At 44.6% G+C, this 27,666-nt stretch overlaps 1 protein-coding gene and 1 non-coding gene across 10 annotated transcripts in view; one reads left to right on the top strand and one right to left on the bottom strand.

The window, feature by feature from the left end:
* Positions 1-26,236, bottom strand: part of nek1 (NIMA-related kinase 1) — a 69,091-nt gene extending 42,855 nt beyond the window's left edge. For 6 of the 9 annotated variants that reach the window (XM_042342807.1, XM_042342823.1, XM_042342830.1 and 3 more), the window contains exons 1-14: positions 26,008-26,236; positions 16,429-16,483; positions 15,619-15,767; positions 15,428-15,524; positions 14,866-14,963; positions 13,056-13,139; positions 8,564-8,631; positions 7,520-7,606; positions 7,335-7,389; positions 6,501-6,701; positions 6,015-6,081; positions 4,502-4,650; positions 2,128-2,187; positions 1,692-1,751 (exon numbers count right to left, since the gene is read on the bottom strand). In XM_042342807.1, the coding sequence (XP_042198741.1) occupies positions 1,692-1,751; positions 2,128-2,187; positions 4,502-4,650; positions 6,015-6,081; positions 6,501-6,701; positions 7,335-7,389; positions 7,520-7,606; positions 8,564-8,631; positions 13,056-13,139; positions 14,866-14,963; positions 15,428-15,524; positions 15,619-15,735 (1,143 nt within the window). In that variant the 5' untranslated portion in view covers positions 15,736-15,767; positions 16,429-16,483; positions 26,008-26,236. Of the gene's footprint in view, positions 1-1,691; positions 1,752-2,127; positions 2,188-4,501; positions 4,651-6,014; positions 6,082-6,500; positions 6,702-7,334; positions 7,390-7,519; positions 7,607-8,563; positions 8,632-13,055; positions 13,140-14,865; positions 14,964-15,427; positions 15,525-15,618; positions 15,768-16,428; positions 16,484-18,129; positions 18,195-26,007 lie in introns of those variants that run through there. The other 3 variants (XM_042342808.1, XM_042342821.1, XM_042342815.1) reach the window with 3 other exon arrangements.
* Positions 25,861-25,931, top strand: trnag-gcc. Its single transcript has one exon. It is a non-coding gene; the product is annotated as a tRNA-Gly (tRNA).
* Positions 26,237-27,666: the final 1,430 nt, after the last annotated feature.

Here is a 27,666-nt window from a genome sequence, read left to right as displayed (position 1 = left end):
ACACTATATCATACACAAGGATTATTATGATACTGTTAGCTCTACCCCATATAAATGAGAACAGACTCTTCCCAAAAACATGCAATGAAGCAGAACAATATATGTATCTTGAGCCACTTTGCAATGCAGAATTGTCCAGATATCAGCACAAGACCAACTCCATTGCAGTTGTGAGAATACAGCGGTTAATAATAACAATACTTGCATTTCATACAGCGTCTTATTTTGTCGAAACATTTGCAAGCACTTCAGGATTTACTGTAAAGTGTAGTGACTGTGTATCTTGTAGGCAAATGCAATAGCGGATTTGCCACAAAAGTGTCCAACACACAGCCATGAAGTGATTCACCAATTTAACTGGGGTGTGTGTTGGTGTGTGGGGTGCAGGGTGTGGATTGTTAGTAAGGACAAGGAAAAAAATCTTTTCAAAGTGTTATGGGATCTTTTAACATCGATCCGAACAGGCAGACAGGAACTGTAAGATTAAGGTCTCATGCAAAGGACCGTACATCTGACAATGCAGCATTTTGCCAACACTGCATGGAGTGTTAACTCAAAGTCCCGACACGAAGCTTGAACCTAAAACCTTCCGACTCCAGAGAGTGTTACCAAACTTAGCCAAGCTGACATCTAATACTGTAGTTAACTTTGTACAAGCCAGTAGCTCGTATAGTTTGATTATTTGTACTGTAATGCAAACAAACTAGTGAACCCCTGACCCGACAATTCCTGCTGAGATAGAAATGTCACTTCCAGGAAGATACTTATTGTGATTGACAAGAGAAATTATATGTCAGTGGATGGAATTGAAGGCATTCTTGCTTTAGTTTTGATTCAGAGGTCTGATGTTTGATAGACACTGTGTTGTTTGAATGTTACAGTGAATCAATTGGTTTCTTTTTAAATCCTAGATTTTGTTATTTTGTGATTGCTGTCACTATCAATATTCATTTTTTTTCCATGAAAAGTGATTTTCTAGGAATTGAAATAAAATGAAACATACAGAAATGTCTTTCCTTGGGCAGATATGTAATATCTGGTACAACATCAGGCTGCACCTAAATACAAGTTGACCAACCAAACCCTGTATGCAAAAAAAGTTTAAAATATCACAAGCGTGAAGTCTCACTCATGTCGTATCAGCTTGACTCAGTTGGCAGCACTCTCACCCAGTTAGTCAGAAAGTTGCGAGTTCACGACCTACGTCAAAACTTTGAACTCATGGATCTAACCTAACATTCCAATGCAATGCAAAAGGAGCGCTGCATTGTAGGAGGTACAGTCCTGGAGATGAGATGTTAAATCAGGGATCTATCTGCCAGTTCAGATGGAAATTAACAATCCCATGGAACTATTCAAAAAGAGAAGGGAGTTTCTCCAGGTGTTCCGGCCAACAATTCCCCAGATAAAATTGGCCATTTATTTCATGGCTGTTTATGTGATATCGCTGTCTGTATATTGGCTGCCTGGATTCCTCCACAAAATTATACAGTGGCTATACTTAGGAGTATATCTTGTACTTTGAGATGTCCTCCAGATGTGAAAGGCACTATATCAACTGCAAAGAATGATGATGATTTAAACACCATCCTCCCTTATCGAACCAGCATTTTTGCTGAAGAACAATGGAAAAATCAGGCAAGTTTAAGATACATGAGCAAAATACAGAAAGATTCACTCAAATTACACACCTGCTCTCTTTGCTTTCTTTCCCGTTCAATTAACTCCTGTTTTTTCTTTTTCGATGCTTCCTACAAAAAGTAAAAGAATGTCAACTTAAGAGAAAGATCAATTTTAAACAAAATCTGGGGATAGGCTGGAAAACTTCTCCCCTGGTTAGAACTATGCCTTTGAGCTGGAAAGAGAACAAGAGGAAAAATACTGGAAAGAAACAAGGAGGAAAGGTTTGTAGGTTTCAAACAGCCTACATGTGTAATTTTTAATTCATGCAGGCTTTCTTAGACATAAACGGAGAAGCACTTAAGAGTTCACGGGAATCAGCATTTTCCCCCTTAAAATTATGGAATTTCCAAAATAATTAGGGCAACTTTGGTCACCACAGTAAGTCTGACTCCTCCACCAACTGAGGAAATCCTGAACTAACTGCATTCGTTACTCTCAGTATACCTCAAACATTTTCCTCCTTTCTTCCACTGCATTCGTTTTCTTCACAGGAGTAGGATGAGCCTAGATAAAAAGTGAAACTAGAAATTAGATAGTTTAACTGGAAAGAAAAACATTTGGTAATGTTTCTCATTTTTGGCAATACAATCTAAAAGTGACACAGGGGAATCAGGTCGAGAAAGAATTTCTTTGCAATCATTTCAAATTCATTGAAATCTTTGTCAGTATAAACTGAGATTCTTAGAAATAAGACTTAACTAAAGAGAGATTTAGTTTGTGGTTTATTCTCCTCACTGTTCACTGTACTTGAAATGATGACCTATATGTGTAAGACAAGTTACTGGTATTAATATAGCTGAAAAGATGGGACTACCATTCAGACAATTATTCACAGTTAACTCTTAAGTGAAGTTATTTCAACATGCTGACTTTGTTCTCCTAAATATTGATTGAAATACCAGATCTGTTGTTTTGCACTTCAGTAACAGATAGCACAATTAAGAAATCCCTGTTTATTTTTGCATAATACTTAAGACTTATTTTCTTAAAAAGATATATTTTTTCCATTAAGAAAAATGTTTTAATTTGTTTTGGTCAGCCGGGTGTCACTTTCACAGGGATGCCTGATGCCTTATCCCGTGTCTTGCAAGTATTTGTCTTGAATTATGTGCTTGTAGGTTGATCTGACAACTGATGAGTGCCTCTAGATCTGGAGAACTTACAAATTTCAGATGTGGAATACAGAGCTTGTGTAAGATTCACCATTGGTAGGAGGTATAATACAGGAGCCCATTCTTTACTGAATCATTTTGGACATTGTTATATATCCTTTCAAATAGCTGTCTCAATAGAAGGCACCGCATACACTCTCCAGTCAACAGACTGTGATGACGGCACAGACATTATCAATGCCGACAATGTCTATTCATAGACATTGAGTAAAACAGACAATGTCTAGTCACAGGTATTCAACAAAGCAAGTTTCAAAAACAAAGAAACGTGATGTCATGTGGAAAAAACTAATACTAAACATGCTCAACATGCCAGAACACACAACCGAGTGATAGCTACAAGTGACTTTGAGAATGAGAAAAAAAGATCTGTAGCACGTTTCCTAGCAAGCAATGTTGAAACCAACAAAAGAAAGTACCAGAGATTCTATGTTGAGGTTCTTAAAAAACACAGGAAGAGCACACAACTGTTTTGAGGCTGAACCTAGAAAAGCTCTCTTTTTTTAAAAAAAAGTACAAATTCTTTCACGTGATCCTTCCACATGGTTGCACAAACATGGGCACACAAACACAAGGCTTTGGGTGTAAGGTAAATAAATCAATAAATACATATTTTTTAAAAATCCATATCAGTATGAGCATTCCCAGTTAATTGCATCTCCAACTTCAAATCACATTGGAAATTTGTAAATCAGATTATATATTTTTTAGAATAAGTAGAATAAGTTTTTGAAATAAACCCTAATTTTCTCCTGAATGTTGCATTACTGTTTTTTTTACAAATTTTGAAGAAAAATAGATGATGTGTTTGATACCACATGGGGAAATGCAATTAAAGAAGTTACCTGCAATGAGAGAAAGCACAGTACAGACACAATGGACCAAGTGAACTTGAACTGTGTTGCAAATTATAGGATTTACACTCAAACAAACTAACGTGGTTGCATTGTTCTACGTATCCATAATTTCTACTATTTTACTGGGATATTGATTACTTTTCATGATTTGATTATATCAAATCATGTGATTCTGCAGTGTTCATTTTTTAACTTTCATTTAGCCAAATGTTTCAGTGATATTTAGCTAATGGTTTTGAAATCTGGTGGTTAGTTTTCTTTTGTCTCCAACATTTGCTCCCTTTCCCCTATTAAAGGCACTGTATTGGGATAGGGCTTATAAATGGTCAAATCCTGGTTACACCCAACATTCACAAGCATACACCTGAGGGTGTAATTATAGCTCCATCTTTTAGCACCCTGGCTGAAATCAGCTAATTCAGCAAACACCATGAGCATGTACATCTTTATGGCTCAGCTATTTATTAGAAAAACCCACTGAGTATTCAAAGCAGCCAGTGGGGCGACATACAATCTACATCCTCAGAGAAACTAATATGATGCTGTCTTTGTTATCAAGTCCAAAGATTATCTGATAAATTTTAATCAGAATAAGTAAAAAAATGCCAAAGTTATACATTGTGACATACAAAATTGGAGGCCATGCCACAAACAAACAAATTAAACAAAACAGAAGAAAATTCTGCCAGCCGTTCAGATAAACCCCCATCCAACACCAGCTTTAAATACAACAAAAATAATGATTTGGTTACATTGTTAATATCTAAGAATTAACAAATCGTTTCTCACCTGTTTGTATTTACTTAGTGGTTTTTTATCAGACGACTTCTTAGCTGCCTCAGAGGACTTTACAGTCAATGGCACCCGATATTTGGCGGCTGGTTTGGTGATTTTCTGTGCAGGTCCTACGGAGCCAGATACTGGACCTGGCCTTTTCACTACCAAAACGAGAAAGATTCAGCAACAAAATATTCCACCTATAACAACCATGTTTTTATATAAGAGAAACAAACCTCAAAATTTGGTCTTCCTTGATGGCAAGTGCATCAGGTTAATAGGCTATTGAGTCACAGGGCCATACGGATTAGGAAGGTCTCAGATTCAAAAGAGGGAAATAATTTTAAAATTATATATATATATATCAGAAAACACAGCAATCGTTCAAACTTGTTCACAATCCAGCAACCGAGGCTGGAACTGTGTAGCCTATCTTGATCGATTAAGAAAAAGCACCCCCTACCCACTCCATAGATGAATGAATGTCCTTAAAACATGCAGGTTTATTGGCCAGAAACCACCCTACACTCCTAGGCTTTTGAGATCAGTGTTACAACATTATTTAAATTTAACTGTCTCCCCAAATACAGCATAGACTCTGTGCTGCATTGATAAAAGGCATTCCTCATTGGCAGATAATAATAATCCTTGCATTTGATATAGCGCTTTTCACGTCCTCTCGACTTCTAAAAGCGCTTCACAGAACATGCTGCAAAGTGAACTGACCGCATACTTGTGGGCGAAACGCAGCAGCCAATTGCAGTGTCCCCAAACAGCCGTGGAGTGAAATGACCAATTTATTATTGTTTTTGTTTCTGGAGGGATCATTATTATTATTAGGATAATAATATGTACAATGTACTTCTTGTCATTCTGCTAAATTATCCTACCAACCCGGATACTGCGTTCATTCAGTGAACATTGAACTGCTTCATGTCCACTCAACCTGCCTCACCACCGGCGGCCGTGCTTTTAGCCTTTCTGCCCCTTCTCAAACTCCATCCCTTGCTGTCCTATCTCGTTTAAGGCCAATCTCAAGACTTGCCTCTTTGACCATGCTTTCAGTCATCTTTCCCTTCCCACACCCTTCATCTCTCATCCCCAGCTCAGATGCCCAGCCAGTACTGTTAAGCGCTTTGGGACATTTTCCCAACATGAAAGGCATTATAAAAATGTAAATTTGTACTGTGTTGTAAACTGCCCTAGAACACAGAAAAAGATTGCCATCAGTTCATGGAGAAGTCCACAGTCCCATATAGCGCTGGCACCATGGAGGAATATAAAGGTGTATAAGCAGCTTAGAAAAATGAGAAAGTAAGAATTTTTAAGAAATAGAAAAGCTACAAAGCTATTGTAAGAGTGCTGATTGATAACAGCTATGTTTTGAAAGCACTGCAAAAAGATACTTAAAAGTCCAATTGAAAACTGCAAAACAGAGGCCTTGACATCAGATTTCATATGTAATTTTTAGTTTCAAAGAGTGTAGAATAAGCAGATACGCATAAATGGAGTTTTCATTTCTCACCTGCTGCATTGGAAACAACTGGCTTTCGAGCGTGATGAACTGTATGACCAAATTCTTCAACAATAAGCTGGAAAATAGGACCGCGCAGGGGGTGGACGAAACAGAATGTACAAATTACTCATCTTTAAACATACTACAGTAAAACTCTATGATAATGTCTATGTAACCCAGCACCTCAGGACGCCCTCCTGACATGAAAGGCGCGATATGAATGTAATTTTGTGATGTGCTTCGCGAGAATGCCTATTCCTTTACAATGTAATTAGTTTGAGCATTCGCAAAGGATGCTCAGTCAACACAAACAAAGTTGTGAAAGATGGGTGCCAAACTATTTCGTACACAATGCATTGTCAACAGTGTGAGATGCCTGCCACACGATATGTAGCACAGAAAACTATAACCCAAAATGATGAACTAGAAAATAAACACTGATCCACAGACGAATATTTCTTCAGAAAATAATCTTTAAATTCTCATGGTACTTACATCATGTGAAAGCAACCTTTCAACTCTTTTGGATAGAAATGGTTTTTGCAGGAGAGAGTTTACTGATGGTCTATCCCTCGGATTCCTTTTAAAGAGCCATGATATGAGACTCCGCAGATCATATGAATAATGAAGAGATACAGGTGGATATGAGCCACGGATGATTTTCAGCACCAAGTTTTTCATGTTGCCAGCTTCAAACTGCAAACAAGAATGTTGATGATTAAGGAACCTCATGTTGAACCGAGGCCCGATCGGGTCTACATGTCTCAGTTGTGCACCATTTTCCCACTCAGCTGTCAGAGAAATGCAACCAATGATTATGATGCTTATTTGAAATCAAGCTAGGGCGGTGGGAGGGCCAGGGGGGGGCCGGAGGGCCGGAGGGCGGGGGGCTGCAGGTCTGAAGATGACTGAAGGTGTGGTCAAAGAGGAAGGTCTTGAGATGGACTTTGAAGGAGTTGAGGAACTGGCAAGACAAAGGAACTCTGTGATGGAGTTCCAGAGAGTGGGGCAGAAAGGCTGAACGTCCCATTCAAATGTATGTCTAACAGATGAAAGGGTAGAATTGCAACCCAACAGTCCCAGAACTTTTTTCATTTTAATTTGTTAAACTGATGATAAATCTTAACAAATCATACACAAAATATTTAAAGTTTATTAGATTTGATACAACAACTTGCGTTTATATAGCTTTCTTCACACGAGGTAGAGTTTTGCAGCGCTTAACAATGGCTTAGTTAAAAGTTACCAGAAACAGAAAATGTTACTAACAACAAGATCAACAAATTACTTTTCAAGGAATATTGATAACAATAAAAAGAAACTACTTACTGCATGTTTAAGAGTGCACATCTCATAGAGGACACAGCCCAAGGCCCAAATATCACTGGTAGCAAGGAAATATTGAATTAGCATCAATCTTATGAATATGAAAAATGCACAGAAACGTCAAACTGGTTGTTACTTTATATGGATTTCCTAATAGGTGCCCAATTTTGTATTGTCTGTTACCCTACCTTTTGTTGTTGTAAGGTTTATTTTCACATATTTCTGGAGAAAGATAGTATGGTGTGCCAATGCAAGTCCGGGCCAGCTCTACAGTACTAGAAAAGAGATGTATAATAAAACAAATTTAAAGGAATTGTAAATTTTACAGAAGCAAAATATTTCTTAATTATTGTATCCGTCTTTAGTAACATGTCAATGGAAAAGACCATTGAGTCCCCTCTGGTAAGTCCAAAGTAAAAATATATAAATGAATAAACCAACACTACTTCCTCTCACAAATCTCAACCAAAATTATTGGTCAAATTCTCTCTGAGCACATGCCCCCACCACTTTCCCTGCGTAGTCTTTTCACACATTCACCACTGGTTGTGTTAAAAAAAGCCTGAACTATTTATTCACATTCCTTTTTGTGAGCTGCAGTCCATCTCCTGTTGTTCTTCCATATTTTACTATATCAAGTATATGATTTGCAGGACAAAATAAATGGCCAGAATTTAATTTAAGAAAACTCTTCAATATATAACATCCCTGCTGAGACCAATTTGTTTTATTTAGTATTTAGAGATCAACCACAACACGCAGGAATCCCAGAAAAAAGAAATTGCAGTCTTCAGTTCTAAATACAACAATAACTTACATTTATATAGTGCCCCTCAAAGAAGATAGCATTCCAAAGTGTTTGACATTGGCATAGCATAACGCTGAGCCAGAGGGGGTAAGTGACCCTAAGCACGGTCGAAAAGGAAGGTATTCAGACATGACCTGAAGATGGGGAATGAGGGGGCAAGACAGAGGGATTCAGGGAAAGTTTTCCCAGAGTTGTCGAATGCAGGGGAAGAGATCTAGGGGGACGAGGAGGCAGAAGGAGCCCAGGTCACAGAGAGAGAGTATGTAGTGTGTGACTTTGACAAGCGCTGTCTGTGCTGTGGGCAGGGTGGAAACCAGACTGGAGGGAGAGATCTGAGCAAATGCAAACAATTCATTACTTTTGACCAACCAAAACATTTTTAATATAGTTAATATAAATTTTGTGCTAAAAAAATGATCTCTACCTGTTAAGTACTCTCGCAATTCCAAAATCACCCAGCTGAACTGTGCCGTCTTTGGTCAGGAAGATGTTCTAAGGTAGAGAAGAAACAGTGTTAGGATAGTATAAAATTGCTCAAACTATCCAAGCCTATTCTTTTTGCTTATCTTTTAAATGTCCCAAGTTATGAAGCAGTCAATGTATGTTGAGACATCCCCTCTCTTTTCAACTAGTGCAAACAGGTAGACAGGACCTCAGTTTCAAAAGACAGAACCTCTGACAATATAACTTGTCCATTAACACTGTATTGCAGTGTCAACCTGGACTGTTTGAGCTCAAAGTCCTGATGTGAGGTTTGAACTCACAACCTCTGACTCAGAGGTGGGAGTACTACCAACTGAGCCAGTCTGACAAGTACGATAATAAGCCTGTGGTGTCTGATCCCAGACTATGTCTACCTTAGCTAGATCAGGTAAATTTTAGCACAGAAGCGAGCAACAACTTGCACTTGTATAGCGCTCTCCACGCAGGGTAACATCTCAGAGCGCTTAACAGTGGTGGAGACTGACTCGAGCCGAGGGATTGGGGGGTGGGGGGGAGGTTGGCCGTAAGCATGGTCAAAGAGGAAAGTTTTCAGGCGGGATTTGAAAAACGGGAGAGTGGGCAACGCGGAGGGATTGAGGGAGAGTATGTGGGCGACAGAGATCTGAATGAGCTGGATCTTTTGAATAGTGGAGCTGCGGAGACCGGCGAGGAATGCGTTTGAGTAATCCAGGCGGCAGGTGACACACTCATCCACAAGGGCTTAGGTTGCATTTGGGGTAAGGTCAGAGGCGGGTAATGTGGTGGTGGTGAAGGAAGGCGATCCTGGTCAGGGAGCGGATGTGGGGGAGGAAGGACAGCTGGAGGTCAAACTGGACACCTAGATTGCGCACCGGTTCGGTGAGTCTGAGGGAGAGCCCAGGGAGGTTGAGGAGTTTAGATCCACAGGAGTGAAGACGTTGACAGGAGCCAGAATATTTTATACAGAGGCTTCCGTCTTGTACACGTTCAGCTGCAGAAAATTTGCACTCATCCAGGCCCTGACGTATGCCAGACAAGCAGATAGAACATCGGCGAACCTGGAATTGGTATTGGAGGAAGCAAAGTAGATTTGTGTGGCATCTGCACACACGTGGAAGTTTACCCAGTGTCTGTGGATGACAATGCCCAGAGGGAGCCTATAGGTAAGGAAAAGAAGGGGACCAAGGATGGAACCTGGGGTACCCCGCAGGTGACCGGGTGGGGTGGTAGGAGAAACCATTTGCGTAGATGAAATGGAGGCGGTTGGTTAATTAGGACTCAAACCATGCGAGTGTGATCCCACTAAGATGGATAAGAGGGGAGAGGCGGTGGAGGAGAATGGTGTGGTCGATTGTGTGGAACGCAGCAGAGAGATCCAGGAAGACAAGGAGGCAGAGGGAGCCCCGGTCACAGATAGAGAGGACGTTGTTTGTGACTTTGACAAGCGCTGTCTCTGTGCTGTGGGCAAAAACCAGACTGCAGGGACTCGAGGAGGCAGCGGAGGGAGAGGTGTGACCAAAGTTGACCTGCAACAATGTGTTCCAGGACTTTGGCAAGGAAGGGTAGGTTGGAGATGGGATGGTAGTGTGAGAGATTAAGAGAGATCGAGGGTGGGTTTTTTTTTGAGGAGGGGTGTGATAACAGCGGTTTTCAGTGGGAGTGGAACTGAGCCTAAGGAGACAGACTGGTTAACTGTGTCGGCCAGCAGGGGAGACAGGAGGGGGAGTTGAGTGACTAGCAGCTGGGTGGGGAGAGTTCAAGGCAGCAGGAGGGGGAGTGGCAGGAGCCATGGCGGAGGGAGAAGGTGATGTGGATGGTCTGGGTGGGTTGGAAGGGGAGATGGTGATGGGGGCGCGGGAAAGAGGACTATGCAGCCAAGCCGATACTTTCAATATGTGTTTACATTTCTCTCAAGGCATTCCTATCAGTTGCAGATTATTCCTTCACAAGCAGTGCTCTAAATCATCATTCCTTTCCTGTTTCTGGCACACTAGGTTTCCAGCTCTTAATATTTTTCAGTGCATCATCTTACTTGTCTAATTCTGAAGTTTTTCTGAATGCAATTTATTTTTAAACCTTGAGTATTTGAATCTCATCTGCTCCTTTATTTATATCCACCAGAGCAATATGTCACTACGTGACTTTACATGTTCAGCAAAACTTTCTCTATTGTCAGAATTGTTCCCCTTCATTCATAGTAAATGTACATTAGAGGACTGAACAAATGCAGAAAGATATAAAACTGAAAAAATATTGTCTTAATATTTTTGCATTTTTGACTAGCAATTCTATATATGTAATTATATAGACTTCTATAAATGTTAGTCAAGAAACAGGCCATTAAGGTCAACTAGTCTGTGCCAGTGTTCATACTCCTCACGAGTCTCCATCCCTCCTAAACTCCTCAAATCCCTTCTCCCTTTTGCATCCTCAGAATTAAAATTGGTTTTGAACAGTCTTGAAAAATGCTTTCAACAAAAACATATGCACTTCACATAGGTTAGCATCCCAGAGTGCTTTACAGGGATGGGATTGGAAGTCAAACATGGGTAGAGGGGTCTTTGGTACATTCAAAGGGGTTGGATTTGAGGCAGGGCTTACTGACAGAAAGAGGGGGTGAGATGGAGGGAACTCCAGAGATGAGGGGCAGAGGAACTGAAGGTTTGGCCACCGATGGTGGTGAGTAGATCATAGGAGACGCACAGCAAGCCCCAGTTAACCAAGTGGACGAGTTGGGTAGGACAAGATTGGAGAGATAAAAGGAGGTTTCAGGGAGTGGATGGATTTGTAGGTGAAAACAATGTTGCAATTAAACCCTAAAAACTATACAATGCAATGGATACCTCACATCTGAAACTGTTCTCAGCACAAATGTTCAAACTGTCAAATGATGTGTCAGTGGTTTGATGTCACAGTGCCCCCATCCAGAGAAGTTATCAGCACTTCTTTTCTGGAAAATAATTTCTAGAAGATATGACTGTTTATTCCTGGAAATATGAAACATACGAGGGCTATAAACAATGATAAGCCATTTTTTTTTGTCTTGCCAAATTCATGGTTTTTATTCTCAGTATTGATGTCTCTCATTAAAACTTTCAGATAATTTCTTTCAAGCCCTTGCAGTGGAACTGTTATTGAGGGAACAAGAGTGAAATAAATCTTACATTGATGGTGAGATAAGAAGCACCACAAAAACTAAAACCCAAGGAAACAAAGATCCAATTTGGAGACCAAACTGAGAAATGGGGCAACCGAGAGAGTATGGGCTTATGGAATCTATTGTGGGAAAGAATGGAGACCGCAAAGCTCTGGATAGTTTGGAACTTGTGGAGATGGAGGAAAGCGATCAGGTCAGAACCCAGATGAAAGGTTTCAAGGGGTATTGAGGGTTAAACAAAACAACAAAGTTCCACACAGAGTCCATAAATTGAGATCAATCAGGTGGCTTGATACAGTCGGCGCTTAAAGTAAGAAGGCGCTTATGGGAACCAAGCAGGTTTGTCTCAATCATGTCAACATTGAGTTGAATAAAGTTAAGACTTGTCCAGGACTCGATATCTAATGATATCGATAAGGCTGACGCTATTACAACAGCCTCATCCTTGATGGATAGAGACAAAAGATTGTGTTGGGTGTCATCTGTGTTCAAGTGGAAGGGGACTCTATGCCTGTGGCTGATGCAGCTGAGGGAGGAGACTGTAGATGATGAAAAGGGTCACCAGCTTTTCTAACCTCAATACAAGAGGCTCAATAATGAATAAAAATGCATTTTTTATTGCATATAAAGTGATGTACAGAAATAAAAACTTGCACGTAAAACAAGAACTTATATTGTTTAAAAAGGGATTGTATTCTTTTTGGTGTTAATGGAATAAACAAAATGAATGGTTACGTGAATGTATTCAATCCAATTACATTATGTGGCCTTGAGGTATTGCAGACAGGACTTTAGATGCAACAATGAAGTATGCCTTATGAGAATTCCTTCCTCTTATAGGAACGTGCAGAATCAGAACATTGCAATCCACCTAACCAGCAAGCTCCAAAGTAATAAATGAAAAGCGTTCCCTATATTAACCCTTTAAAATTGATTTCTTCACCAAATAGCTACTTAAATCTTTCTTGAATTTGCTGACAAACTGCCTCAGCATCTCACGTGTCATCTGATCCACGTATTGACCACTCTGCTTTTAAGGTAATTAAATCTGAACTCTCGATTTGCACACCCTCTTTTGAGTTTGATTGCAGTTTCCCTTGTCCTAGGTTTTTAAACACATAATCAGGGTCAAGTTCAGGTAAATACCTTTTAGGTTGCTTAATATTTCAAGAAGATCTCAACACGAAAAGGAAGCATGTTTAATGAATGCGCAACACAACAGGTTATTCGCCACATTGCTGAAAATACACCTGTCTTAAAATAGTCTTGAAGATATTGGTATACAAACAATGAATACCTGTGACTTTATATCTCTGTGGAGAATCTTTCTATCATGCACATGTTTCAAGGCCATGCAGATTTGCACAAACCAATCCATGATCTAGTAACAAAGAGAAAAAAAAAGCAATAAGACTTTTTTTTAAAAAAGGAACAGTGGAACCTCAACTATCCACTATAATATTGATTTGCCTCCGAGGTGCTTGCCTGTGGTAAACCTGGAGAATATTAGATGCTTGTATGCTGTAAAATATTCAGTCAATCTGTGGTGGTCTCAGTGGTTTGGTTCCTGACCAAGGTAGGTCTGCAGTATTCCTGGGCACTGCTAACAGCAGCCTAGCCAGTCTGATTTGTCATCAGGCAGATCGGTCACTGGGAGCATGGATACTTCCACTCAGCTCTTGCTAACTTTGCATGACAAAGCCCTAACCCATAGGATCAGTTGGATAAGCAACAGGAAATCTTACCAAGCATGGGCTCAATGGCAAGCTATTCAATTTTAGATGGTTAAACTCCAGCAGTAGCTCAACACACAATCTGGGGTTCCCAAGCCTTGGCTCTTGTCCACCTGCATCAAGAGTCCTGTAGCTCAGTGGTTAGAGCACTCGCTTTGCAAGTGAGGGACCTGAGTTCAATTCCAGGCAGAGGGCGAAACCTTGGGCAAGTTTCCTTACTCCACACTCCTAATAATAATCCCTCCAAAAACAATAATAAATTGGTCATTTTCAATCTACGACTGTTTGTGGGACATTGCTGTGCGCAATTGGCTGCCGCGTTCGCCCACAAATATACAGTCAATTCACTTTACAGTGTGTTCTGTGAAGCACTTTGGGACGTCCTCCCGACGTAAAAAGCACTATATCAAATGCAAGGATTATTATTATTATTAATGTTCTCCAGGTTATATCAAATTAATTTATAATAATAATCATTGCCATTTATGTAGCACCTGATCACATCGTTGAGATGTCTCAAAGTTCTTCACAGCATACACTGTAAAGTGAACTGACTGTATATTTTGTGGGCGAATTGCACAAATTGTATTGTAATCAGGGTACTCCCTCCTTTCCATGTTGAGGTGGCACACATGTGTGGTACTACGAGTCTGGAGTCTAAAATATGATGAAGGGTTTCCAACAATTAAAAAAAAGTTCTCACTGATGGCCATACAGCTCACCAACCCCCCTCAACTCAGTAAGTTAGACACACCTACTGTGGGGAGTCAGCCAGCTACACAGCACCACATTCACTCCTCATGCTCACTAGGTCACCCGGGATACAAGGATGAGTAAACTTTAAAAAAAGGTTAATTTGCCTCAAATTACTCTGTACAATTTTCCTTTTGTTTCCAGTTTTCTTTAAGTCTTTGTCTCTTTTCTTTCCTTCAGGAACACCATTTATAGGAAATGCGGTCAAAAACAATGCACTTGGGATAAAAGGTAGAAATTATTAACTTTAAGAGGAAACTTAATGCAAACAAGAAAATCAAGGGATGGGGTAATATGGGGAGTCTACGAAGGGGAAAATTAGGATGGTTGTGGAAAACAAACAGATTATTTGAGCCATATGTCCTGTTTCGGTCCTCGATATCCTATGTAAATAGTTCAGAAGTAAAGTTATCTTATTTCTGTATGATAAGAAAAATCCACTTGTTCTCTTGTAATCTAAATGTAATATTTTAAAGTTACTGCTGGAACAAATTCACACTAACACATTCAGCACATCACAGAATGAACCAAAGAGAGCACTATACAAGTTTCCTTGCTCCTGAAAGTAGAATGAAATTATTTTCAGGAGCTATGAACATCTGACGTTCTAATAGTTCTTACCTGATCCTCAGAGAATAAAACTCCTTTCTGTGTATTAATCCGTTTGAAAAGATCACCACCTTCACAATAATCCATAACTATATAAAGGCAGCCACTTTCTGTTGAACAAACAAATATTTCAATTAGATTTATTCAAACAGTTAAACCATACTTATGTTTCCTTTACATTTAGAAAAAAATAGGGACAGCGATGAGCAGCCCAAACCGTCTTGAATCACTGATTCCTGATTTTACAACACAAATACAGTATATGCAAAAATGACAGACAGGCACTCCAGTAAAGGTGACAATTATTCTTCCTTAAGCGCACGATCACACACCCAGTTTTCGTATTACGAGTTCCACAAAGTAGTTGATAAAAAACATTTTACATTTTTTCTCAAATGTTCTTAATTCATGGTTTAATTAAACATGTCAATTAACATGTTCTTACTTGGAGCAAAAACAGTAACTGCAAATCAGGATCAGAAACCTACCAGTGAACAAACCTATATCTGAGAAAACAAGCTCGGACTGCAAAGTTTCAATTTCAAACTTCCTTTCATCACTCAAGATTTCTCACCTTCAAAAGATTCTCTATATTGTACAATGTTTGGATGTTTCATGTTTGCCAACACAGCAACTTCTCGTCTCGATTCCTCCCTTTCTTTATTGGACATCTTTGAACAGAGGGAAAAAACATATATCAGGACAGCCTTTCACAAACTTGACTTTGGCTCGTCCTTTAATCAACAAACCACAAGTTTCACTCACCCGTAAGATATTGATCTCTTTAATAACATATTGCTTGCCACCTTCCTTTGCTTTGACAAGAATGGCTATTCCAAATGATCCTTCTCCAATTTTGTTCACCTTAATGTATTTATCCATAATATTCCAGATAAAAGATGTTCATGCTCATGCTGGAAGAATAAAAAGCAAACGTTTACTTTAATAATGCAAACTCAAGTCGGAACATTTAATAAATGGTTATTGTTCCGTTACCACAAAATATTTTAAACATAGACCACTGACATCTCAAAATAACAACAACAAAATTATATTTGTATAGCACCTTTCACATTTGGAGGTCATCCTAAGGCGCTGGACAACCAGTGTTTCGTTCCTTATTAAATTTACAGAATTTTATAGAAGACCAAACCAAGGATCAATTAGATCTTTTGTGCAGGACTTCATGTTAGAATGAAGCCTACAGCAAAATTAATTAATTCAAATTTAATTCTCAATCTGTAATTTCAAAATTAATGTGTACGGTTTCATAGAAGGGCAAGTGTTATAATCCCTTTATGAATTATTTCTGTAGCGCAAAAAGTTTTCTCTGATTTCCATCTGTCATCACCACAATCAAACTGATATTAAGCTAATTCCCCTCAGAATTAGATAAATAGTTGCTCTTCCCCCAAAGGTTGATGCATCCTATCAAGCACTCAAACTCAGAATAAAGTCTTAAAGACATGATAAAGTACTTTATCAAATACAAGGATTATTTTTATTTACATAGACTTCACAGTACGAATCTCCAGATCACAAGAAACACCAATGAACTCAACTATTTGATCCTACCTTCGCAAATCTCCTTAGCGTTGTACATTTGTTCTCAGGTTCTGTTGTGTTAGAGCTTGCCAATAAAGAAATGCAGTGTGGATCAAAAACAGTTACACACAACTCATGTACAATTACAGTATTACTCCACATATCCTACGCTATTAATGAGCTCCATATCCTTCAGGCAACATATTCACCATTGCAAAACTGTTATGAACATTTATACTGAATTCAGCTGCCTTTTACGATATAAGACATGGTTTGTTATCTTGCATTATTATATTTCTGAATACAAATACACACACTCTTAAAGACTATGAGATTGGCACAGTATAATAATTCACCTTTACAATGCCCCCACATCCCCCTTGAATTTAAAAGTTGAAATTGTCTGGTTTAATAAAGCCAACACTTGTATACAGACAGCATTCTGAACTTAAAAACAAATGAATTCAAGCAATGAGCACATTAGACATTGATATCCATCTACAGACTGTGAGTAACATATCAAAGTTTTTTTTAAAAAGTATTTTTTTTGAACATTTGCAGTTTTCTTGCAGTTTATTCAGCCTGTGTCACAACATGACAGTCCTCACACCTGAACGCACACTGTTCATTTTAACAACAACCCACAGTTAGGAGGAACCCGTTGGTGGTGAAGTTACTGCCTTTGCCACAATTGGATTTTTTTTAAAAAGAAAACAAGTCGTGAATAATAAGAATAATTAATTACGAGCAATGCCTCCCTTTTGCAATGCGATTAAGAGGAAATTTATGTAACCGACTGAACCGTATTCCTGTGAACGCTGTAACATTAAGGACACACAGTAAAGCAGATCACACAAAGACTGCAGCAGAGACACTAACCCCCGAGGCTCTGACCCCGGGGGTGTGTCTGTCTCTCTCTGTGTCTCTCTCTGTGTGTCTGTCTGTCTCTGTGGAGCTGTGTCAGGACACAGTGCTGCTGGGTGAGGCCTATCCCTGCTCCCCCATCACCCCACCCCAGCCCACCAGCCCACCCCACCCCAGCCCCCCAGCCCACCCCACCCCAGCCCCCCAGCCCACCCCAGCCCACCCCACCCCAGCCCACCCCGGCCCAGCCCCCCAGCCCACAGCCCACCAGCCCAGCCCCCCAGCCCAGCCCCCCCCACCCCAGGCCCCCCAGCCCACCCCAGCCCAGCCCCCCACCCCAGCCCACCCCAGCCCACCCCAGGCCCCCCAGCCCACCCCAGCCCACCCCAGCCCCCCACCCCACCCCAGCCCAGCACCCCAGCCCACCACACCCCAGCCCGGCCCACCCCAGCCCCCCACCCCACCCCAGCCCAGCACCCCAGCCCACCACACCCCAGCCCGGCCCACCCCAGCCCCCACCCCACCCCAGCCCAGCACCCCAGCCCACCACACCCCAGCCCGGCCCACCCCAGCCCCCCACCCCACCCCAGCCCAGCACCCCAGCCCACCACACCCCAGCCCGGCCCACCCCAGCCCACCACCCCACCCCAGCCCCCAGCAGCCCAGCCCACCCCCCCAGCCCACCCCACCCCACCAGCCCAGCCCGGCCCAGGTCTGGGTCAGGCCAGTGTGAGGGGTGTCAGGCTGGAGGGGAGGGGAGGGGGGGAGAGGCTCAACCCTAACAGCAAACTGTTCTAAATGGAGCCCCCGAGGCCAGTGACTGACTGACTGACCTCCATTGTGCTGCTCCACCACTCACTGACTTACCATAGAGAGCTGCCGCTGCAACCAACCAACCAACCGACCCTCTGTGTCTGTCTGTCTGTCTGTCTGTGTCCTCTCCCTCTGTTCCTCTATCTCTGTGTGTGTGTGTGAGTGTCACTCAGTGTTTCTCTCTCTGCCCGTGTGTGTGTGTGTGTGGCTGTGTCTCTGTGTGTGTCTCTCTCTATCTCTGTGTCTCTCTGTGTGTCTGTCTCTATATGTATGTGTGTGTCTCTATGTATCTGTGTGTGTCTATGTATCTGTGTGTGTCTATGTATGTGTGTGTGTCTATGTATGTGTGTCCATGTGCGTCTCTGTGTATCTGTGTGTGTCTCTATGTGTGTCTCTCTATCCCTGTGTGTGTGTCTCTCTCTCTATGTGTCTCTATGTGTGTGTTAGCGCCTCGCACACGTCGACCAAGCTTCATACCGGAAGTACAAGCCCGACCGCCTCCAATTGGATTAGAGGAGCCGAACAGACGTTCTGATTGGCTTTGCGCTAACAGGTTTGGTTGTACTTGGTGATTGTCTCTCCCCTGGTAACGGCCGCTAGTAACACCCGAGACACGCCCCCCCCCCCCCCACCTGGGCTCACTCCCCCCCCCCCCCCCCCGCCTGGGCTCACTCCCCCCCCCCCCACCTGGGCTCACTCCCCCCCCCCCCCCACCCGGGCTCACTCCCCCCCCCCCCCCCACCTGGGCTCACTCCCTCCCCCCCCCCCCCACCCGGGCTCACTCCCTCCCCCCCCCCCCACCCGGGCTCACTCCCCCCCCCCCCCCACCTGGGCTCACTCCCTCCCCCCCCCCCCACCCGGGCTCACTCCCCCCCCCCCCCCCACCTGGGCTCACTCCCCCCCCCCCCCCACCTGGGCTCACTCCCTCCCCCCCCCCCCACCCGGGCTCACTCCCTCCCCCCCCCCCCCACCCGGGCTCACTCCCCCCCCCCCCCCACCTGGGCTCACTCCCTCCCCCCCCCCCCCACCCGGGCTCACTCCCTCCCCCCCCCCCCACCTGGGCTCACTCCCCCCCCCCCCCCCGCCTGGGCTCACTCCCCCCCCCCCCCCACCTGGGCTCACTCACTCCCCCCCCCCCACCCGCCTGGGCTCACTCCCCCCCCCCCCCACCCGGGCTCACTCACTCCCCCACCCGCCTGGGCTCACTCCCCCCCCCCCCCACCTGGGCTCACTCCCCCCCCCCCCCCCCCCCGGGCCACTCCCCCCCCCCCCCCACCTGGGCTCACTCCCTCCCCCCCCCCACCTGGGCTCACTCCCTCCCCCCCCCCCCACCCGGGCTCACTCCCCCCCCCCCCCCCCACCCGGGCTCACTCCCCCCCCCCACCCGGGCTCACTCCCCCCCCCCCCCCCCCTGGGCTCACTCCCCCCCCCCCCCCGCCCGGGCTCACTCCCCCCCCCCCGCCTGGGCTCACTCCCTCCCCCCCCCCCCCACCTGGGCTCACTCACTCCCCCCCCCCGCCTGGGCTCACTCCCCCCCCACCGCCTGGGCTCACTCCCCCCCCCCCCCGCACCTGGGCTCACTCCCTCCCCCCCCCCCCCACCTGGGCTCACTACCCCACCCCCCGCCTGGGCTCACTCACTCCCCCCCCCCCGCCTGGGCTCACTCACTCCACCCCCCCCACCGCCTGGGCTCACTCACTCTCAAGTAGGGAATCCGGCCAATGACATCCAAAAGGTTGGACCAGCCTGCAGTATGGTCCACTTCATCTCCTTCACCACCTCCACCCACCTCCACCAGACCCACCACCATCTTCTACCGCCCCTGGAAGAAATTACCCCCTCAATCCCTAACCGCTGCCTTGGAGTCCTCTGAACTCCTCTCCCTCTGGCCTTCAACCCTCACTGACCCCTCTTCTGCTCTCACCCTCCTCCACAACACCCTCTCCTCCACACTTGACACTCTTGCCCCCATCACCTCCCATACTGTCTCCTACTCTCGCTCCTCCCCCTGGTTCACCACCCACCTCCGCTCACTGAAGAGCCAGGTGTGGGCCGCTGAATGCACCTGGTCAAATCTGGCCTAACGGTCCACCGACAAATCTGGCTGGACCTCCTCAAAATCTACCGCTCCACTCTAGCCTCGGCCAAATCGTCCTTCTACTCCAGGATAATCCTGGAGGCGAAGGACAACCCCAGGCTACTGTTCTCTACCACATCCCGACTCCTCCGTCCCCCGCGCCACCCCGCGCAGGTCATCTCCTCCAACCTTCACTGCGAGGAGATGCTGGATTTCCTTGAATCCAAAATCAAGGGAATTCGCTCCGCGGTCACTTCCCCTCCAACATCCACCCACCCCCCACCCCTCCCTCCCACACTCCGACTCCTACCCATCCTCCCCTACACACTTTCGTACCCGTTTCCCCACCCTCTGTCACCAAACTCATCCTATCCCTGAAACCCACCACCTGCTCCCTTGACCCCATCCCCACTCCACTCCTTATCTCCCAGCTCCACCTCCTTGCCCCACATATCACAGACATCGTCAACCTGTCCCTCTCCTCTGGCTCTGTTCCCATTCCCTTAAAAACTGCCACCATCACTCCCACCTTGAAAAAACCCTCCCTTGATGCGTCGCAGCTATCAAGCTACCGGCCCATCTCCAACCTCCCCTTCCTGTCCAAGGTCCTGGAACGAGTTGTCGCCTCCCAGCTGCGCTCTTTCCTCTCCACCCATTCATTATTCGAACCCCTTCAGTCGGGTTTCCGTGCTGCCCATAGCACAGAAACTGCCCTGGTCAAGGTCACCAATGACATCCTGACCATCTGTGACCAGGGCTCCCTCTGCCTCCTCGTCCTCCTCGACCTATCGGCAGCATTCGATACGGTCGACCACGCTATCCTCCTCCACCGCTTGTCCTCCCACCTCAACCTTCAAGGCCCTGTCCTTGAGTGGTTTAGGTCGTACCTCTCCCACCGTCTTCATTTTGTTTCTACAAACGGCTTTTCCTCCGGCCCCCGCACTGTCTCGTGCGGTGTCCCTCAGGGCTCTGTCCTCGGTCCCCTCCTCTTCACCCTCTATATGCTCCCCCTGTGGTGACATCATCCGCAGACATGGGGTTAACTTCCACATGTATGCGGATGACACCCAACTCTACCTTTCCTCCTCTACCCTCAACTCCACGACCACCGATGTCCTGACAGCTGCCTGTCCGACATCGAGTCCTGGACGAGAGACAACTTTCTTCAGCTCAACGTGCGTAAAACTGAGGCCCTCCTGATTGGCTCACGTCAGCGCCTCCGCACCTCAGGCGCTGACAGCATCAGCATCCAAGGCTGCACTCTCCACCTCTCAAAGCCAGTCAGGAACCTCGGGTTCTGTTCGACCCTGAGCTGTCCTTTCTCCCTCATATCCGCACCACAACTGGCACCGCCTTCCATCACCTCCGGAACATCGCCAGACTACGGCACTACCTCACCCCTCACGCTGCTGAAACCCTGGTCCACGCCTTTATCACCTCAAGGCTGGACTATGGGAACTCTCTCCTCGCCGGCCTTCCCGCCACCTCCCTCCACAAGCTGCAGGTCATTCAGAACTCTGCAGCTCGTGTACTGTCCCGCACCAGGCTTCGGGACCACATCACTCCCACCCTCGCTCGCCTCCACTGGCTCCCCATCCCCCAGAGGATCGAATTCAAGATCCTCATCCTCACCTACAAGGCCATTCACGGCCTCGCTCCCTCCTACCTCTCCGACCTACTATCCCCCTACCTACCTGCCCGTACCCTCCGTTCCTCTGGCTCCGGTCTGCTCCACATCCCCCGCCCCAACCGCCCTACCATCGGTGGCCGGGCCTTCAGCCTCTCAGCCCCGAGGCTCTGGAACTCTATCCCCCAGTGCCTTCGCCGCCTCCTCCCTTTCCTCCTTCAAGGCTGGTCTCAAGACCTTTCTCTTTGACCGAGCCTTCAGCTCCCCTCTCGACTCTCTACCCCGTCCTCGTTCCCTCCCTTCCCTCCCCTCACCCTGACCATTTCTCCCCTCCTCGCTCCCTCCCTTCCCTCCCCTCACCCTGACCATTTCCCCCCTCCTCGCTCCCTCCCTTCCCTCCCCTCACCCTGACCATTTCCCCCCTGCTCGGGTCCTGACCCAACTGTACAGCGCCTTGGGACGTCCTCCCAACGTGAAAGGCGCTCAATAAATGGAATCTTGTTGTTGTTGTTGTTGTATGGGATAGCTCCTAACTCAACTCTGCACATCAAGGCAAGCTCTTCATAAGTAATACCGTAGGGCAGACCCCCACGGTGTCCTCCTGATCATTGTTTTCTGATACGCTCTTCGCTGTTCTCCCAAGTTCTACTTTGTGCAACTTCAATTTATCCTAAACTCTGCATCCTCATCCACACTAAACTGTATCCCATCGCTTCAGTCCTCAGCAGGCTCCACTGTCTCTCTAATGGACCCATTTCAAGATCCTCACCTACAAATCTCCTCTAGCACCTTGCTTTCTCTCCGATCTCCTATCCCACCCCTCTGTTCTGATCTGATCAGCTAGCGCGAGCTTGCTGTACCCCGCCCTACCCACACCACCTTTGATGGCCAAACTTTCTAATTGTACATCCCTAATCTCCAGAACTCCTTCCATAGTATCACTTTACGAGTTAAAAGACAATTAAAGAGCCAATGGGATAAAGACATGAAATACAAAAGGACACTTGAGTGGAACAAATTGGTGTTGTTATGGTGAGTGGATTGGAGTATTTTGAGTAGCAAACAAAGAAACGTTGATCACACTCTTACTTTGGATTATTATACTCTCCCTCAATTGTTCTGTCTCACTCTTTATCTCCCCATTTATGACTGTGCCTAGTGTTACTTCCCCATCCTCACGTCTTGGGGTCTGGGTCTGCCACCATCAGCGTAAAGCAAGATATTATCCTATGTGAAGGGGACTATAGAAATGCAAGTTGTTGTATAATGTACTGAAGAAATGTAAGATTTTTCTTCCTTATTTCTAATTAGCATGTAATTGTCCTCTCCACTGGTGTCAGGCACTGGTAAGGAAGAAACAATGTTCAAGATGGCAGGTGCAGTGTAAAATGTCCCCAGATGAGACCTCATTATGAGGCATCATAATATTGTCTGCAAATAGAAGGGCAAAATCCTGTTAAAAAGGGTCGGCCCACCTGTGAGACATGGTGGTGGGCGCCCCCAAGTACAGAATAATGGTTCTACGTGGCTCAAGAGAAGACATTGAGGGTATTGATTGGAAAATACAAGGGGCATCAGCCTAATTGTTGGTTCTTCACAATACAATCCTGACCCAACTGTCCAGCGCCTTGGGACATCCTCCCGACGTGAAAGGCGTTCTATAAATGAAATCTTGTTGTTGTTGTTGTACTTGGGGAGGGATATGGTTGACACCAATTTCTGCTGGTCACTGTCTTGAAAGACTGCACAGAGAAGGGAAAAGGACACTCTGGTCATTCTCTTCAAGGACAGCAAGGTCCCAATGCACATCATTGCGGTATATAATAGTTCAAATAGTTCTCCTTCATGGATCCAAGTTCTGGGCATGCAAAGGAGGGACTTCCTCTGGCCCATTTTGGCTGCAGGGAGAGAGGGCTCTGACCTACACCAACTTGTTACTGAGCACCGCTGAGGCAGAGTTGGCTTCACAACAGGCAAGCCTATTTACCAAACCCTCTGTTGCTGCATTGGACTTGGATCACAAGAACATCAAGGTGGCTAGCACATCATAAGCTGTGCTGTGAAAATTCTCCCACCACGCTGAAGGAAGATGTCCGTCAGATAATTGTTCAGCAAACTGAGGCTTGGGACGACAGCTGCTGGAAGGTGTTATCTGGAATCCACGTTTGTAAACACACATTATACATCCAGCTCTTAAAATCTTGATTGGCTTGCAGAGAGGCAAGGATCTGCTGCTTAAGATCTACACCGCCAACTGGTGGAACCATCACTCAATGGGAAGGGATTTGTGTCCAAGCTGTGGGCAGGAAGATGATGTCAATGCTCTTATGCATTTCATACTGAGCTGTGTTGTCCACCAGGAAGCTTGCAGGGAGTTCCTGGTATCTGCCATTCAAGTAGTTCAAACTTGAGCTTGTCGGATGTCAGCAGCAATAGATGAGGAAGGGCCAATTGACATAGGTGGGGGTTTAACAGCCTCTGTATTTACAGATGAGTTGCAATAAGGAGCAAGACCTTATTGAGTCTGCTTTCAAACGAAGTTGGTAGTGCACAAGCCCACAAGCCCTCCTATGTGCTGATAAGTTACTGCGGTGCATCTCAATTTTGAACAGTCTAACTAAGTAATGCAGAGTCAACTGGTCAAGGTACACATAATAATCTCGAATGAATAATATGTAATAACAATAATCCTTGCATTTGATATAGCACTTTTCATGTCTTCTAGATGACTTAAAGCGCTTCACAGAATATACTATAAAGTGAATTGACTATATATTTGTGGGCGAAACGCGGCAGCCAATAGCGCACAGCAGTGTCCCACAAACAGTCGTGGATTGAAGTGACCAATTTATTATTGTAGCATTGCATGCCACAATCCATCATTGAGGATATGTGAACACCAGTGACACCTGTAGTGCAGTGAAGTCAACCATAGACAGATTGGGAGCATTTTCATGAATATTCTCTCTGTAACAACAGAAACATTTGGATCCAAAGTGCAAGCTGCTACTATAATCCTGGCTTTAACTCTTTAAGAAAACCATTACGGAGAAATTCAGAAGCTGCAATAGAAGTCCAATATTCTATGCTCACAGCAAGAGGAGATGACCTCCAATGGACATGACAATTACTCCCTAACTTCTGGAACTCCATGCTTTAATTCCTCCACCTTGCTCGGTTAACCTATATGTAAATCCCACATCAAAACCTACCTCTTCAAATTTGCCTGAGGTCCCTTCCTCCTTCTCCCTTTCTCAATGTCCAATCCTACCACTGTACAGTGCTCCAAGATGTTATTCAAAGTGAAGAGCGCTATATAAATGCAAGTTATCTATCGCTCACAAAATATACAGTCAATTCATTTTACAGTATATTCTGTGAAGCGCTTTGAGACGTTGCAGCGATGTGATGAAGCGCTGTATTAATTGCAAGGATTATTATTATTATTATATCAAATGAAAGAATTATTATTTTTGTAAATTGTTGCTGTTGTACTCCTGAAAGTGAATTTCAGAATATTTTGCGGGTGAAACGTGGCAGCCAATTGCGTCAGAGATGAAGAAAGGTAGTCTTGGTCATGGACGAACTATGAGGAAGATTCGGTGAGTTTGGGGGAGAGGCCAGACAGATTGAGATCAACAACAACAACAACAACTTGTATTTATATCGTGCCCTGCGACCGAGGCAGCGTCTCGGATCAGAGACGAAAGTGAGGAGACTTTGCTGGAAGTCGAGGAGGATTACCAATGATACTAATCCTTGCATTTGATAAATTCAGGGACCAATTTTTTTTTTATTCGGCATATTTTTGACCAGGAGATCCCGAGCAACTCCTTTCTCTTTTCAAACAGCAACACATCTCAAACATCGCGTCACATCAAAACAGTTGTCGTCGTTGGTCTTTGGATGAATTAAATTGAAAACCTTAACACAAATGTGTTCGCACGAGAGCGCAAAATCTACAAAGTGAGGCAAACACGGGCTTCAAGTCACAATAATACATTTGGTATTTAATTCTCACTTAGAAATTTCCAGCGTGAAACATTCTAGCCTCCAGCTAGAGAGACTGAGTTTATTCAGTGCATTGGTGGTTCAGTGGTAGAATTCTCGCCTGCCACGCGGGAGGCCCGGGTTCGATTCCCGGCCAATGCAAGGAATGTTTTACCCCTGTGGACCGGTTTTGCCCGTTGTTTCCGCGCTCTCTCTCTCTGCGTTGTATTTTACTAACCTGTTTAATTCGGAACTTTGAGTTGCTTCCACGCGGCAGTTGTGTCAAATGCAAAGGTATTCACGAACAGGAATATAAATTCCTTTCCTGCACTTTCCTTTGAGCTTTGAGACATCTCAATGATGTGATGAGGTGCAGTATCAAATGCAAAGATTATTATAGGTATTTCCTTCCCCGTCGATCGCTCGATGGATAAAGTCACAGCCACGTGGGGAATCGACTACTGTGGGTCCCAAGTTTGATTCCTGCTCTGTGCATTTCTTTGATCTCAATGTAGGCACCAGGAGGGGGCACTGCTGATCACTATCCAGGAGTATTTGTCTGAAAACACACTCGTCTGAATATTGGGTGAAGGATGTCAGGATTTTAAGTTTGCTTTTCATTTTATCGCTTGGTCTCCATTAGCTATCTTGGCATTAACTTTGAAAAATGTCGGGCATCAGGCCTTTAAGTCGCTGCTTCTACCATTTAAAAAAATTCTACTTAAAAAAAACTGGTCACTCAATTCATGACTGTTTGTGGGACACGGCTGTGAGCAATTGGCTGCTGTGTGTCGCCCACAAAATATACACTCAACTCACTTTACGGTATATTTTGTGAAGCGCTTTGAGATGTCTCGAAGACGTGATAAAGCGCTATACCAAATGCAAGGATTATTATTATTACAGGAGTCAATGACAAGGGACCACGGTTATAAGATCATCACAAGAAAAGCAAAAGGAGAGCCTAGGCAAAATGTTTTCATTCAAAGTTGTTGGGATGTGGAATGCCCTGCCATGTAAGGTGGTAAAGGCACTGTCTGTTGAGGGAGGAAAGCAGTCAGTATACAAAGGATAGAGGCTTGAAGGGGTATGGGATAGGGCAGGGCAGTGGGATTCAATGCACACCTTGCTTTGAGAGCAGGTGTGGACTCGATGGGCCGAATGGTCTCCTTCTGTGCTGTAATTATTTGTAATTCTTTGAACAAAGGGAGCAGGCAATCTCTCCTCGGCCTCTGTCAGTTGCTAATCTGAGCTCATCACTGGAGATAAATTGAAGCAAATCAAAAAGGACTCTTGTCTTCACTCCCTCCTCCACTAACTGCTTCCTCTCACCATCATGATGAAATTGGGAACCCTGTGACCTGGTGATTATATCCTGCATTCTATCCATTCCGCTAGTTTACAAGATTTAATACTGTATTAATAATTTCTCAGATGTTGCAGTGCACATGAACATGAAGATCTGAGTTTCCATGACTACTAAAAGCCTTTATGAATCAAATCAGAATGACACCACACAGCCTGGAGCGGTCATGGCCAGCCAGTGGGCCGCAAGTGGCCCATGATCCATCAAGAAGTAACCCTCCCTCCCCCTCCTGAATATTCGCATTATTCCAGGTAAGTCTATGTTCAACCGATAGTGTGTTTCCCAGGTTCTCCTTGATTGCAGACTCGAGAAGTATTCAATCAAGAAAATTTATTTCGTAAATAAAAGATGACCAAAAAGGTTGAGCACCACCGGCCTGAGCAAACAATTTTTTAACACCATTTGCTTTTGAAAATGTATTTTACTCCATCATCATTAAACTAGCAGTATGTAAAATATTTATGATAATCCTTATGTTTGATATTGTGCCACTGATTTCATGCCTTTCACATGATTGACATAATTAAAATT

Source organism: Callorhinchus milii, unplaced genomic scaffold (genome assembly GCF_018977255.1).
Source record: "Callorhinchus milii isolate IMCB2004 unplaced genomic scaffold, IMCB_Cmil_1.0 Scaffold1, whole genome shotgun sequence".
NCBI lineage: Eukaryota > Metazoa > Chordata > Chondrichthyes > Chimaeriformes > Callorhinchidae > Callorhinchus > Callorhinchus milii.
The sequence above is the reverse complement of the archived record's forward strand: the minus strand, read 5'-3'. Positions and strand labels throughout refer to the sequence as shown.